Raw genomic sequence first — 14,724 nt, 5'->3', positions numbered from 1 at the left:
TTGTCGTCCTTAACTCAAGCTCTCTGGCCGTCGACTCGCACAGTTTGGGTGACACAACCAGTGTTTAGCTGCTGTATTTTCAGCCGTGACGATGGCGGGGTAGAAAATTGACAAGGCACCTGGTGATTTTTGAAGCTCGAAACCCCCTCTCTCCTGTGGCTTCCAAGGACATGCTTGAATGAGGAGGTCTGCATACCCACAGCTGCAGGTCGACGCGTGCAGGCGCGTCTGGCGATGACGTAACGTGACTGCTGCCGCGTGCGCACGCGAGGAAATGGTGGCCGATGGAGACGGGATGCGCGGTCTCCATCCACCGTCTCCCAAGCCCACAAATCGGCTGCGCCACTATGCAGCGCTCGTGGACATCCGACGCTTGGAGCCCGACTATATATCGCACTAGCCCGGCACAAACTCCCCCACCCCCTCCCCAGGTGATCCCATCCTGCTCCCGTCCGGCTTGTGTGCACCCCGCTAACGAATCAGCAGCTTGTTCCTGGCCATATCCGCCACGTTCAATACCTTACCGAAAAATTGACTCATGCCCCTTACGACCCTGCCATCCGCTCCGACCGGGCCGACCATCTTCTTGCCCTAGGCTACCCTGAACTGGCTGTCGGAGATGCATACAGAGCCCTGCTCCTCTGCCATTACCCCAATGGCCGCATCCCTGACTTGTCGCGCCTATCCCCACCAACCGGAGCCATCTCCACGAAAATGGACGCTGAACAGTCCAACCAACCACTTCCCGCCGAACGCGTATTGTACTGCACTCTCATTCAGGCCCTCTATGACTGCCACTGCCATCCCGAGGCTTTGGAAATCTGCCAAGTGGCCGAATCGAGATTCCCCGATGATCCATTTTTCCGAATGCGAGCTGCCGAACTCGCCAACGTCATGGCAAAGAAATCGCATCACGTAGCAATGAGCAGTGCATCTGCACCAAAGCAAAGAGACATGCTGTATGATGGTGCAGTACTGACTATTCCTTATCCCTGGATGGACCCTCTTCCGCTTCAGAGGTCACAGGCATTGATTGACAGCGTCAACAAAGAGTTCCAAGAACGTTCTAACAGCTGTCGCCTGGGTTACAGCTCCCTTGGAAAAGCTCCCATCCCAAAGTGGGCCAATCGCACCCCTCAAGTCCTGGGTGTCTTTGCAACACAGGAGATCGACCCCGGCGAATGCATACTAGTTGACCGAACAGCCACTGCAGCTTGTAGCTCTGCCTCTGGTTGCGCCAACTGTTTCCAAAACATCACAGGCGCACAATATGAAGCGTCCTGCTGTCTCGCCCTCTTTTGCTCCGAGTCCTGCTACAAAGTTGCACTTTCAACCTATCATAGCGTCGTTTGCGGCAAGGATTTCACCTGGCTCCGAGATACCGTGTCAGGAATCTCAGAGAGTGCTTCTGTCATGCGGCCGCTGCTACTATCTCGATATCTCGCTGCCTGCGTACAAGCGGGCCCGGCCTTGAGCCCTCTTGATCATCCGCTGATTGCACGGTTACAGCCACAGCTAAGCGGTCGTCACCTAGATGTATTCACCCTGACTGAATCGGTAATACGTCCAATTCAGATTCTCCAGCAGCTGGGCGTGGATGTGTTTGCCAACATGAACTTCGATACCTGGATGATCCATACCATCTGGACCCGCCTTGCCAACAACAAACAGGGATTTTCGAGAGGACCGGAGAATGGGGGAGGCTGGATTGATTCCATCTCGCCTCTAATGCCTTTTTTCAATCACAGCTGCGATCCGAACATCGAGTGCTGGCATGATGATACGACGACCGTGCGCTTCTTTGCCAGAAGACGCATTCAGGAAGGCGAGGAGCTTTTCGATAGCTATGTCGACGTTGAAGGAGTTCCGCTCAGGGAAAGACAACAAATCCTCTGGCCCTGGTTTGAGGGGCCGTGCCTCTGCTCGAAGTGCACTCAAGAGAGTGTCAACATGCACGGAGCTCCATGAAAGGAATTTGTTCTGGCCATGCCACGGCCCTGGACTCTGGACCCTCTGGATCATGTAAAATGACTCAAGAGAGTTATTCTTAATTCCTACTTTGGAATTGTGACGTGCCGTGCGGGTTTTGTTGGATTCAAGGTGATGTTCCAGCGTACATAGAAACATCGACCTTCGTCCGCATCTTGGGCTATCCTTGAATCCAAACTAAATCCGCGAGGACAGCATCTTGTACCCTTCCGGTACACTTAGTTTGGCTGCGGTGCGTATACTCCGGCCGAGTAGACTCCCTGCCCATTGTGTCCATAGTATAGGATCTGGAACCAAGTCGTTCGCTATCGAAACTCAGCGAACCCCGCAGCCAGCAGGCTCCCGCAAGTAACCTTGATGTATGACGTCGGTCGCATAAACTTAGATCCTTGTGCCCTTAGCGGATAGTCAATCCTGTACCACCTATTCGATCGGCCGCCGCTGTGTATCACCACCGAACCTTCACACGTTCCGTCGAAACGCGCTACAACTTCAATCATCAAGCAATATACCCTTCGCGTCGCCCCCGAAATTGTCAAAGATCCGTTTCGTTCGTCACAATGCTGCCCGTCCTCACGCGAACCGCCGCCGCGCGAGCTGCGCGCCGCCCGGTGCTTCCCCGCATTCGACCTGGCACCACCACCACTCCACCCGCCGCCCTCCGCAAAGAGTCGACCCAGGCCAACCCGCCGGCGAAGGACCTCTTCACACGCTTCGCGAAGCTCGATCCGGAGCTGTACGGCATCTTGGCCGTCACCCTCGGCGCCGTGGGCGTCTTTGGGTACTTTGTCGGTACGCATGTCCCGTCGTCCCCTCTCCTTCCCTCTCACGTGCAAATGTATACACAGGCACGCACACAGCAGGATTGCAATTTCAATGAAGCTACCCCTTGTTCTACAGGAGAAGAAAAGCTGAAAAAAAAACATTTCTCCTTTTTTTTTTTTTCACGTCCACGTAAACTTCCTCCCGCGTGCCCTTTTGCTGACTCCAAGTCATTGCTTAGCTGGCAACCCGACCACATCCAGTGACGCCCGCCCCGTCCCTGCCGTGCCTGGCTCGGAGCCTTGGCGGACGGAGGGCGCCCACGGCAAGTACATGTACTATCCGGGCGGCGACCCGCACAATGCGCCCAGGGAGGCCCCGACGGCGCTGAACGTCGCAGTCCTGCCGAAGGTCAACTTGCCAAAGGTGAGTCATGAGAGGAATAACGCTAGCTTTGAATCCCTTTTTTGCATAAAGGGGTTGAGTTTAGAGACAGATGCTAATGCAGGCATTTGATTTCAGGAGCTCCATGAGAAGTACAACAAGTACGGGAAGGATGGGTATGATTTTTGATATCGTTGAAGTCTTGGGGGTTGGTTGACTGGGAGAGCGGGCGGTGAGGGTGTAACACCACGTTCTCTACTGACCCGCAGTTTTGAAGTCCGTCGGATTTGAAAAAAGGTCATGGGATTGTCGTTTGTCTCCTTGGGTGGCTCTGGCGGAAAAATCTCACCGGCTTTCTTTAGCCTAATTGTATCATTCTTTGACTTTACGTTGCTGGAGCTGGGGCTGGAACTGTTCTCTCGTACTTTGATCATAGGGATTTTTATTTCAGATTCAGTATCAGGATTGGTGAAGTCGGATGATATTGACATGGAAGTGAAGCATCAGACTGCAGCCACGAATCACGCTATGGATACCATACTCCAACCGGGCAGCCAATGGCAGTGTCTCACTCACCACGTACGTAAGCATCCAAAAGACGTGGTACGTTTGGCTCACCGGAAAAGGGTCAAAGCGGCGCATTGGCTTACAACAGGTGGATTGCATTGACGAGCCCAGCGACGAGCAATCTGCTTCAAAGTGACAGCATGTATTTGTCAAAAGCATTATCGTCGAGGCGAGGCCTTTCTTCGCTTGAGCCTGATAGCCTAAGCATGTAGAGGCTGGATGCCGTACGGGAAAACGGGCGTCCTGATATCAGGCTGTGAGCGCTGATCAAACAACAACAAATCACGGGGGGGCTTCCAGTGGTCAGACTGCCGCTGTCTTGTAAGCGGCGCGCACACGTAAGCGACCTTTCTTTTGTTTTAACGAAGGTGAATATTCAATGCACTCCTTGCTGAGGGAATGGTGTGACCAGGTCGAGTGGTGGCTGTGTTTGCAACAGCCCTGTAGCAGCGGCGTAACGCAAGCGAGTACGCGGGTAGTCTCGCTCTCGGTCCGAGAGAGAGGTGGGGATTTGCAAGAGGAGGGAGGATCTCCAGGGCTTGTTGGTCATGCGGTGAGCAATTGCGAGGAGAAGAATTGCGATGGTTCGCGAAGGTTGCTGTATCGGATGGAATTGCTGCTGCCTGGTCGGGCCAATGCCTGGAAGAAGCACTTACTGCGCGGTTCACATGCGATTCGCTATGACGTTGGGCGGTCTTCAAAGGCCGAGGGACACTGGCGCAATTTGTCGATCATACAGACCGTTATTATGGACTTGTGGAGCCAGAGGACCCTCACAGAGGCCCAGTTTTAAATAAGCAACGCGGTGTTCGGCCGCAAGCAAGAGCTAAAGATCAGGGCGCGTGTGTTAGTGGAGGGCTGGAGTCTGGCCGGCAAGTGGTTTCCACGGAAGGTGCCGGGGAACGGCGAGAAGCAGGCGATTCATATTTCCGTAAGGCGGCGTAGGTGGAGGGCGGTCGGATTTACGACCGATCGATAAGCTGCCGTGCCCCGTATCGTTGCAGCACGGAGATAAAGATGGGCTGACGCCGGGGGAGGGATGCGATTGTGTGCAGGAAAGAGCGTGCACCGTCTCGATGCACCCCGCGTGCATCAAGAAACGCGTCAGGAACGGATCGAGATTGACGGTCATGCATCGTTCAAGATCTTTCAAAATTTTTTTGGTGCGGTACCAAGAGTCGTGCAGCGGTCCACGTAAGTCGTCCGGTGGAAACTGCCGCCACGCTTCGGGGATCCCGGTAAATCTGTCTTCTTTTGCCTGCGGCAGTGCGTTCGCGAAAAGCCGTACGGGCTCGTTGGATGCTTGTTTCAGATTGTCAGTTCGTCAATCCACGACACGAGGCTGATCATGCAGGTGGTCTTTTTTGGGGGAGCAGAGCCAAGACTGGATGGTCAATGAGGGGCAGGTGAACCAGTGCGCCGGGCTGGGGATTGACGGTTCAATGGCCGGGAGATTGACAGGTGATGCGGCGCGGAGCCGAAGCGATGTAACGTGCGCGGGCAGGTCGAAATATAGATAACAGGTCGCTTACTGGCGGTCCAGGGCGAGCGGGCGTGCCTGGATGCGATGAGCTGGCGGACGCGTGCTGTTTGTAGGCGGCGACTAGCGGGCGGATGCGCTGTGAGGGAGGCCTGGATTGCGGGGATGGCCGCGGAACCTTGCGGCTGAGGATGCGTAGCGCAGCGCAGCGCAGAGCAGCGCAGAGCAGCTTGAGCAGCGCAGCGCGGCGCCGCAGAGGCCGCCTCAGGCACGCATGGAAGTGCGCAGCGCGTGCGTCGATTTGCGCCCGGGGCTGCGCTGGCCTTGCCTAAGCTGGCAGTGTTGGAGCTGTTTTGGCAGTGGGCGAAACCCTGGCGTGATCACCGGCGGGAGCTTGCACCAGTCGGGCACGGGTACCGCCTCACTCATCTCCGACCGGAATTCTCCTTTTGCCTTCAGCCCTTCGAGCCCACCACGCACGCAGAGTCAACCTCAGCGGCCACGACGCCGTCGCGCCGGCCACCATGCCCCCCGACACCCGAAACCCGGATGGCGCGTAGCCCGAGAGCGTTTCCGGCCCCGGCGCGCAACCACCTGCCCGGCTCTTCCCCAACTCAACTCACTAGAGCCGCTTGCAGCGCCGCAAGTTGCCGCCTTGGCGTGCTTACTCCCGTTATTTGATGTCTTCCTGGTCCTGGTTCTCGCTGTTCCGCCCAGATTCTCCTCGCTGCTCCCAATAGCACCGCCTGCTGCGTGGCGACGGCCGTCATGGCTGCCATCTCAACCGCCCTTGCCTGTCCGTCGCTCCTCGTGCTACCGCTTCTTCTTCTGTCTCTCCTCGCCAATGCCGCCCACGCCCAGCTCTTCGCCATCCCCTCGGTCCGCGATGCGAGCCATGGCGGCTGCGACGTAGCGGTAATCTCTTGCCTATTCCGTAATTATGCTTAAGCTCCCAGTCTCTGATCATCGCAGTGTGCTACTCTGGCCAGCCTCTTCGGCCCCCAGCTGCATTATCCCAACGCCGACGGAAACTTTACCGTCTGGGATGCCAAGCAGATGAGCTCCAATAGGGCCTGTCGCATCGAGCCCACCACCACCCAGGACCTCTCGCATGTCCTCGGCGTCCTGGTCGGCACCTGGTGTAACTTCGCCGTCAAGAGTGGCGGCCACACGTCCAGCAGGGATGCCTCCAACTCGGTCGGTGGCGTCACCATCGACTTGAAGCGCATCAACCAGGTTGAACTTTCTGCCGACAAGACCCAGACCCGCGTCGGCACCGGTGCCATCTGGGGCGACGTCTACCGCATCTTGGAGCCCTACGAGCTCTCCGTCATTGGCGGAAGGGTTGATGACGTTGGCGTAGGCGGTCTTTTGCTGGGAGGAGGTGTCAGTTTTCTTTCTGCGAGGTACGGCTGGGCCCTGGACAACATTCTGGAATACGAAGTCGTCCTGCCCAACACTACCATCGTGACCGCCAGCGAGCACTCCCACCCTGATCTGTACTTTGCCCTGCGCGGCGGCGGCAACAACTTCGGCATCGTCACCCGTTTCACCCTCAACACGGTTCCCCTGGGCAAAATTTATGGCGGCCAGAAGTTTTACACTACGGACAAGATGGATGCCTTGATCGATGCTTCTTACGAGCTCACCTTCAGCACCGACCCGGACATCGGCTACTGGATTGGCTATATTTACATGGCCGACAAGAACACGACCTTGGCCCTCTCCCAGGAAATGTACGCCAAACCCGTCGAGAACCCCACTGTGTACAGCACCTTCGATAAGGTGGAACCCCTGGGAAATACGATGCGCACGTCGGTCATGAGCGACTTCAGCATGGAATTGAAACACGGAACACCATCCAACAAGCGGTACGTACGGCCAGCCTGTTCAAGACAGCAGTGTACTGACCGAGAAATCAAAGCAATTACATGGCATCAATGACCTTTTACCCATCAAAGGAGCAGGAAAGACGCATGATCCAGTACTTCCAGGAGGAAATCGATTATTTGAAGACGACCTGCAACACCGTCACTCCGGCTTTGACCTTCCAGCCCATTCCGTTGTCCTCCATCAACAACATGAAGGTGCGCGGAGGAAATGCGATCGGGCTGGAGTCAAACAGCCCGCTAACACGTATGTCACGCGCCCTTTCCTTGAAAGGCTGAACCTTTACTTACTGACGTGCAGTCGCCAACGTGGCAACGAGCTGGACCAACCCGAAAGAAGACGCCGACATCTACGCTTCCCGCGAGCGGTTTCTTGCGAAGTCGGCAGCATCAGCCAAGGAGCTGGGCGTTTTCCACAAGTACATCTACATGAACTACGGAGACTCGGAACGTGACGACGTCTTTTCTGGGTACGACGAGCAGAACGTAGAGAGGCTAAAAGAGATTCAGAGAAGGATAGATCCGGCTGGGGTGTTTACGAGGGACGGACTTTGCACGGGTTACTTTAAGCTTATTTGAGATACCACGGGATAATGTTTATGGTTTTCTGCTGACACAGGGCAGTCTCTTTTCTTGTGGCGCTAATACAATGCTATGACACGTGTCGGTCTGGCGGTCAGTAGCATCTTTACGAGCTAACGCAGGCTTCGATTCGTATTAATACTGGGCATGATTACTGTCTTAATCCTGAAGGAGCCTGATGCCACGGAACCAAGGCCAACACAATGCACAAGCCTCCTTGTGGCACGGATACGACTACCTTCCTTTCTGGTCTCCTTTCGGGAAATGCCACGGCAAGAAACGAATTGGAGAAAGGTCCGCGGACTGAATGACACGCCGATCTGGTCCTGGAGGTCATAGTCTTGAGGTAGCATCGGCGTCTCTTCCATTACCGGAGGGTAATCGACTGTCTGCCAACTAGGACACTTCGACGCAACACTAGCCTCTCGGATGAATAGAGGTGGATGTACATGGTTCCGGAGGTCCGGTGGATGGCTTCGCGGCGATGTGGGTCAGAGCGATCGTGATAGATTGCGCGCCGCACTCTAGCTTGCTCGTACCCATGACAGGAAGTCAACCCGGACTTTTAGCGCTTTTCTCACCACCCTCACCGCTTGGGATACGCAGAGATGCGGCCACAACAAACTCCTGATCTACACATCGTCTGAATATCTCGCTGCTTCAGTTCGATGTTGACCGCTGGTTTGAGACCGTACTGCATATCGGCTGCGATGAAGAGGGATTCCGTCGCTTACAAACGCCACCCGAAAAAAGTAAGGACCGGATGCTCGAACGACGTCATCTTGCCACTACGGGAGCAAAAATAACCTTAAGAAAAAGCAATATGCATCGGCATTTCCATTGGATTTTTCCTAGACGGAAGCACCGACTTGGCATGGCGGCGGCGGCGGCAATCCTAAATGTCTGCACCACAGACTCCGTAGTGTGGGGACCCGGGCACCGGACCGACCGCATTGTACGGCAAGAGCAAAGGAGTACGGAGGGCGGCCTTCTCTCCACTGCTGTCGCCCCGTCTCCATGTTGAAGGGATGGTAAATCTGTCCTTGCCACGTGTTTGCTGCTCCACTTGTGTCGCCACTTGTCAAGGATCCTGCCAGGCTGTGGGATATTCATGAAACTGAGATCACGGCGTCTTCCCCCTTCGCCCAGTCCCTTGGCTAGGGATGGAAAGAGATAGGCGCGATAGGATGCGTCCGGAGCTTTCCTTCGGCGGCGGGGAGGTGTCGAAGTGTCGTACTTTTTGGTCACACCGACGTTGAATGTACTTGATTCGAGGGAAAGCTTAGGACACGTCACTATAGGCCGACGTCTGAAGATCGCATGAAGCCGACCCACGATCTCTTCCTCTTCCAATGGACGGCGTCTTTATGATCAGCAGTATTATGATTCGGAGTCTCCCCCACATGGAAAGCGATCTGGTCTCCAATGTTGTATTTGGAAGTTCTACTTTCTTCACTCCTCATTGGACGACGCAAAGAGCGGGTTCGAGCAGAATTTCCCAAACCAATACCACTACTACTATGCGAAGTTGCGCTTACTCGACAGAAGTTAATTGATTGACTGCACCTGTGCTTAGAAATTTTGTTTCGCTATCACTTCCGATACGCCCTTGCTTCGACCAACCCTCTCCAGGATAAGACCCGCCCCTGACAAGAACTGACCACATTCCCTTCTCATTTTAATCGATGACAGAACAAAGAGATGCAAAAGGAAAAGAAAATAAAGAAGAAGAGATCACCGGATTGCTTCATTCTCCGCCCTCTTTCTTTTCCGAGTCAGTCCCGGAATTCCTGTCATTCAACCACGCATTCCAATAGTCGACAATCTCCTCAGGATAAGCGGTCTTGTAGAAAGCTAGCTCCCAGTCGGGCCGGTGGTGCTCGGCGATATCGAGCCAGTACTGCATCTCCTCGTTGCGATTACCACGGCCGGCGAAGTGTATGAGGAAGTCTCCGCGGCGCACGCGCTCGGGGCCGAGCGTCTCGTTCTGGAAGGCGTGGTAGGCGTTGAACCAGCGCTGCGGCACGTAGGCGACGTTGCGGCGGAACTTGTCCTCGTGCAGCAGCCGCTCCATGGCGCTCTGGTCGTTGAAGCGCAGCTCCTCGCCGGGGAGCAGGTGCCGGAAGCCCACGACGCCCGCGAACAGCTCGAGCGCCCAGCTGTTGACGCGCAGCAGGAAGATGCCGTTGTTGAGCCCGTTGCCGTCGTTGGCCACGACGACGTGCACGTCCGGCGTCGGTGGCAGGAACTTGGCTGGCGGCACGCACGGGTTCAGCACGATGGTGTCGCCGTCGACCCAGAGCAGCCACTCCAGCCGCGTCTCCGGAGGTTTTTGGAGTTCTTCGGCGAGGATGGAGAGGATGTATGCCGGCTTGTTCCACACGCCGTCGAGGACCTGGTCGCGCATCACGTAGCCGCGCACGCCGTGGATGCGGTTGTGCAGCTCGTGCGTGCGCAGCGCGCGTTCGTACGTCGGGTTCGGGTCGCCGTAGAGGATGGACACTTTGGCGATGCGTGCGGGCGAGGCGGTGGCGAGCGCGGCGTTGTAGTCGGACTCGTCGTGCAGGAATTGGTGCTCCGGGTTGCGGCACAGCTCCGGGTTTTGCTCCCATATGCTGCTGCTGCTGTGGGCGGCGGCTTGAGACTCGGACTCTGCTGGCGATCCGCTACGAGTGCTGAGAGAGGTTTGCATGACACCGGTTAGCTTTTCCCCTTTCCCTTTTTTCGAGACATCGTGAAGGAAGTCCGTGAGGATGAGAGGGGACTGGGGACGCACAGGAACGTTGTCGACCGGACCGTGAAGAACATGAATACCAGAAACGCCCATATTAAGAGCAGTGTGAGCACTGGGTACTTCATACCCTGTCGCGGAACCATCTTGTGGACCATCCAAAACTGTGAGTTGTGTACATGGCGTTCCCAGAGATCTTGCACGGCCATTGTGTTTGGTGTGGCGCCGGTTTCATCCTCAGAGTATGAAAGAGCAACAAAGAAGAAAAAGACAGTTGTGGGATCCTTCTCTCCTTTGTATAAAATAGCACAGTGAGCATCACAGCAAGGGATTTGGCCAAGAGCCAAAAGACTTGGAAAGCTCTTGGAAGGGGTCATCGAAGCAGTGGATTACTCCTGTATAATAACATGCGTTCCGTCTATCTTTGCAGCAAAAAGAGAAAACAAAAAGTGGAAAACGCTCTACCAGAGAACCGCTTGGCCACAACGCCAAGCCAGATTCCAAGTCTTTTGATATCTTCACAACAACGCCCTGCATGAAAAAGCATCGCATTTAAGAAGAAGGGGGAGTACCGGACGGCATAGCACCGGTCATGGTACCGTTGCCGCCCTCGCCACCACCGCCGAAGCCGGTGGCGCTGTCGGCGTTCTCGTGGCCGCCGTCGGCCTGGAGGTAGGCGGCGACCGAGTAGTAGTCGTCGTCGATGTAGTTGGCCGACGTGTTGATGCCGATCTGGATCCACGCCATCAGGCCGTCGGTGACGTCCGGGCCGAGGTAGATGTACTCCGGGAAGGGGTCGTAGTAGGTGTCGGCCTGGACGATGTCCCACATGTCGTCGGCGTTGGTCGTGATGGCCTGCTCGTTGGTGTTGTACGGGTAGACCGCCTCGACGGCGCTGCGCAGCTCCTCGTTGTAGAAGAGCTGGCCGATGTGCGTGATGTTGTTCGAGTCCGAGATGGTGTTGTTCGGGAAGCGCGTCACGTTCATGTGGGCCAGCAGGTGGGTGTGCGTGGCACGGCCTATCCATGGCGTTAGCTAATTCATATCATGCGTGTGCAGATGATACTACGCACCATCGTAGTGACCGGGGAAGATGGTCTCGAAGGCGACAACACCATCCTTGTCAGTCTCCTGAATACCACGGAGGTAGGTCGAGTTCAGGCCATCGGCGGCGTAGTTGCCACTATAGTCTTTGTGAGTTAACGCGTTCAGAGCGAGTTTCATGTCTGACTTACCTGGTGTAAATACCCGAGTAAACACCCGTAGCGTTGGCGTTCCAGATGTCAACGTACACGCCCGGCACAGGCTCGCACGTCTCAATGTCGATGTACTGCACCTCAAGGTACAGATCGACACCATCCGAGTACTTGTCTTCCTTCACGTTCTTCCTAATCATCTCACCAACGACGTAGCTGTTTCTGGCTGTCAGTGATTGCTCGTCAGGGGAAGGACTAATATGGAATACTGACTAAGGGCCGTCAGTGACCTCGGGGGCCAGAATGCAGGACGTGTTTGCGCCGAAGATGGCACCGGCAGGGGTCTTCTCGTCGTAGTTGTAGATGCCAGTCATGTTGTGGTTGACCGCCTCGAACTCCTCCAGCGTAGCGAGGTCACGGCGGAACTTCTGGGGCTCTGTCGATTGTCAGCATCTGAGACAATCTGCAGGAAATGAAGCAACACTCACTCTCGGCAATTCCACGCTTCTCACGAAGCTCGTGGGCAACCTGAGCACGGCGAGCATAGGAGCGAGCGTTCAGGGCTTGGTGCTTCGCGGCCGAGTTGCAGTTGTCGAGCGAACGCTTGGCAGCAGCGGCGCGGACATGGCGAGCAGAGATTTCACGCTTGATGTGGTGGTGGTCGTGGTGCTCGCCGGGGTGAGCGGCGGCCGAGGCGAAAAGACCGGCAGCGACGACAGCGCTGGTAAGCTTGGTAATCTGGACCATCTTGAAAGAAAGGCTGGAGTGGAAGGATAAGGTTGGAATGCGAACGAGTGCGATGTTGGGCTACATGAGAACTGAAAATCCACCAGCTATATACTCTTGCCGCAGACCTCGCCGTTCTAAGGTATCCCCTTTAGGGCATCCAGCTGCGTAAAAGGCGTCGTCAACAAGTGGCAGGGGTGTACTCGGGCCGGACCAGCAACGTCCTTGGCATGCTGCTTCCTTCCTATCCAAGCTTCGGCCAAGTACTCGGAAATCCCGTCCATGTGTGCATTGTCCAATTATCTCTGGCCCATGTGGACCCAATGCTGTTTTCTGTAATTGCTCTCTAGATAGGTAGAGATGAGGATACTCTCCGGCAAATCACCGGCAGATGCTATACGTTGAGTTGACTCCCAGAGAAACGAATGTCTTCCGCCCCCAGAGTAGACGACGTCATGTAGATACAAGAAACACGGAAGAGGCTTCACGTCTAGCTCAAAGTGTGGAGTGTCCGACGCCTCGTTCCAGCGCAAGGACGTTTGGTCGAGATTGTCGAGATGCTTGGCGTTGGGCGGTGCACCTCCAACCACCCAATGGCACCCCTCTGATTCGTAAAGCGCGCAGTAGCGCAGCCGGTGAGTGCGTAAGCTGTTTTCCCTATCCACCAATGCTGCGGGGGCGTGACATTGCACAGACCGGTGCGAGGTGTTTGGACGCGTATGTTCGCCGTTGCCCTACCGCACCGCTACCCGCTTATGCCTTCCTGAACGCGCTTGAGCGCCTCCTCAGCCTCTCAAAACGCTTGCATTCGCTTCGTGAAACTCAAACCCGTAAGTGAAAGCTCTTGATTGGGGGGTTTCTATGTGTTCTAGGGGAGTCCGCGGACATATCGGAGAAGCTGTCCCGTGTCTCGGCTTTCAGCATCATCTTTGTCATGTTCGGCGCATCGAGGCCCGAAACCCTAAGCGTTCGACTTGAAACTAAGTCTGTGCTATCTATAAACTTCCTTCATTCAGCCTGCGAAGTTATGTTTGGCCTCCAGTGTTTTCAGACGAGATATCGTGCCTCGGACTTAAGCTGAGAAGCTCGGAATTGCTGGTGTAGATGGTGAGATACGTAGAACTCACCGTATTGCTAGGAAATCTAGCTATTTAGAGAGCTCTTTAGTGGATCTTAGCCAATGGGAACCTTTTGAGTAATCAATGTCCGAATTCCAAGCCCAAGGTGGCAAGGTACGAGGTTCAAGATGCGTCCGTCGTTACCTGGTAGTCACGCAACAGTAGATGGTCAAGCTAGGTAGTTTTGACCATAGCAAGTATCATGTTCAAAGTGATTTTTTAGATCGCCAGTAGTCTCGGAAATTTCACATAATTACAATAGTATCGTCGTGTTACAGTAGCATGCAAAGTACGAGACAGCCACCTCTGGCTGAGGGGTAGTATTTACGGACCATGTGCTGTCTCGCTATGTACCTCTTTCTAGGTAGTCACTCACTACACTGTTTGGAAAACCCTTCTCTACCTATATTACCTATCTATTTGGCCTTGGCGTAGCCTGCTTTCCCCCTCTCCAGACTGTCCAAACCTGTAAGGCTTCTGGCCTTACCCACTGCGCCACGCCGGTTAGCACAGGCCTCTTCAGGGCAAAAGAGTACTGGAATGAACCCAATTGTTAGGGTTCATTGTGGCGTGGTCAGATAATATACCGTCCGTGACAAAACCTGGGTCATTTCGCAGCAGTATTAGCTGCTCGTTTCAGTAGTCCAACATATAACAGACAGACTCCATCCTTTGCCTCCCCTGGGATTCAAACAGGCGAAAATCCATCCACAACTTCGATTCCTCCGACGAGAGTCTCCTGCACGTTCAGTAACTTGCTTTCCCTCATTACGATCCTTAGTAGGATTTTGTTCATCATCTCCTTCTCCACGTTGACTTCCTTCTTCTGATTTCAGAGCAGCACGATTGGTGACCGCTTGCCCATCAGGCTTGCCATTTCCGACGGAAGTATCCAAAGTCTTTCCATTCTTGACCCGAGAGTTGCATCCCTCGTTAAAACTGTCTCGGTGGTGCCGTGGGTCATCGAGTTCCGGCCCTTGGTCCTTCGAGTCCTTTCCCAAGTTTTCATCGCGCATTTCCGACCCTGATAAGCCACCGTCTATCCTCAGAGAGCCTTTTTGCCGTTTGGAGCAATTCTTTTGGGAGCCTTCTGCTTCGAGTGTTGGATTTGAAGACACAGTGTCGGCTTCTGCGAGATTGTCGCGTCCCTGACCTTCATCCACCTGTTGGTTCTCTTCTGACCCTCGATGCTCTTCGAAATCTTGGTTCTTGTCTGATTCTTGGCCTTCATCCGGCTCCTGGTCATCCTGGTCATCCTGGTCATCCTGGTCATCCTGGTCATCCTGGTCATCCTGGTCAT

General features: G+C 55.0%; 4 protein-coding genes across 4 annotated transcripts; 2 read left to right on the top strand and 2 right to left on the bottom strand.

Annotated features, from left to right (window-relative positions):
- Window positions 1-2,549: 2,549 nt before the first annotated feature.
- On the top strand, window positions 2,550-3,324 carry LTHEOB_5076 (uncharacterized protein; the record flags this gene model as incomplete). Its single annotated transcript, XM_035514181.1, has 3 exons — window positions 2,550-2,781; window positions 2,993-3,177; window positions 3,274-3,324. The coding sequence occupies 3 exons, from the start codon at window positions 2,550-2,552 to the stop codon at window positions 3,322-3,324; spliced, it is 468 nt and encodes a 155-aa protein (XP_035373944.1).
- Window positions 3,325-5,950: 2,626 nt separating this feature from the next.
- Window positions 5,951-7,650, top strand: LTHEOB_5075 (FAD binding domain containing protein; the record flags this gene model as incomplete). The annotated part of the gene is made up of 4 exons (XM_035514180.1): window positions 5,951-6,097; window positions 6,155-7,053; window positions 7,107-7,318; window positions 7,373-7,650. 4 exons carry the CDS (start codon window positions 5,951-5,953, stop codon window positions 7,648-7,650), a joined length of 1,536 nt encoding a protein of 511 aa, XP_035373943.1.
- A 1,750-nt stretch (window positions 7,651-9,400) lies between these two features.
- On the bottom strand, window positions 9,401-10,480 carry LTHEOB_5074 (Galactosyl transferase; the record flags this gene model as incomplete). Its single annotated transcript, XM_035514179.1, has 1 exon — window positions 9,401-10,480. The coding sequence occupies one exon, from the start codon at window positions 10,478-10,480 to the stop codon at window positions 9,401-9,403; it is 1,080 nt and encodes a 359-aa protein (XP_035373942.1).
- A 456-nt stretch (window positions 10,481-10,936) lies between these two features.
- On the bottom strand, window positions 10,937-12,327 carry LTHEOB_5073 (GPI anchored cell wall protein; the record flags this gene model as incomplete). The annotated part of the gene is made up of 5 exons (XM_035514178.1): window positions 10,937-11,403; window positions 11,458-11,567; window positions 11,620-11,796; window positions 11,854-12,016; window positions 12,069-12,327. 5 exons carry the CDS (start codon window positions 12,325-12,327, stop codon window positions 10,937-10,939), a joined length of 1,176 nt encoding a protein of 391 aa, XP_035373941.1.
- Between the last annotated feature and the right edge of the window lie 2,397 nt (window positions 12,328-14,724).

The sequence above is a fragment of the Lasiodiplodia theobromae genome (genome assembly GCF_012971845.1).
Source record: "Lasiodiplodia theobromae strain AM2As chromosome Unknown scaffold_14, whole genome shotgun sequence".
Taxonomy (NCBI): Eukaryota; Fungi; Ascomycota; class Dothideomycetes; order Botryosphaeriales; family Botryosphaeriaceae; genus Lasiodiplodia; species Lasiodiplodia theobromae.
The sequence above is the reverse complement of the archived record's forward strand: the minus strand, read 5'-3'. Positions and strand labels throughout refer to the sequence as shown.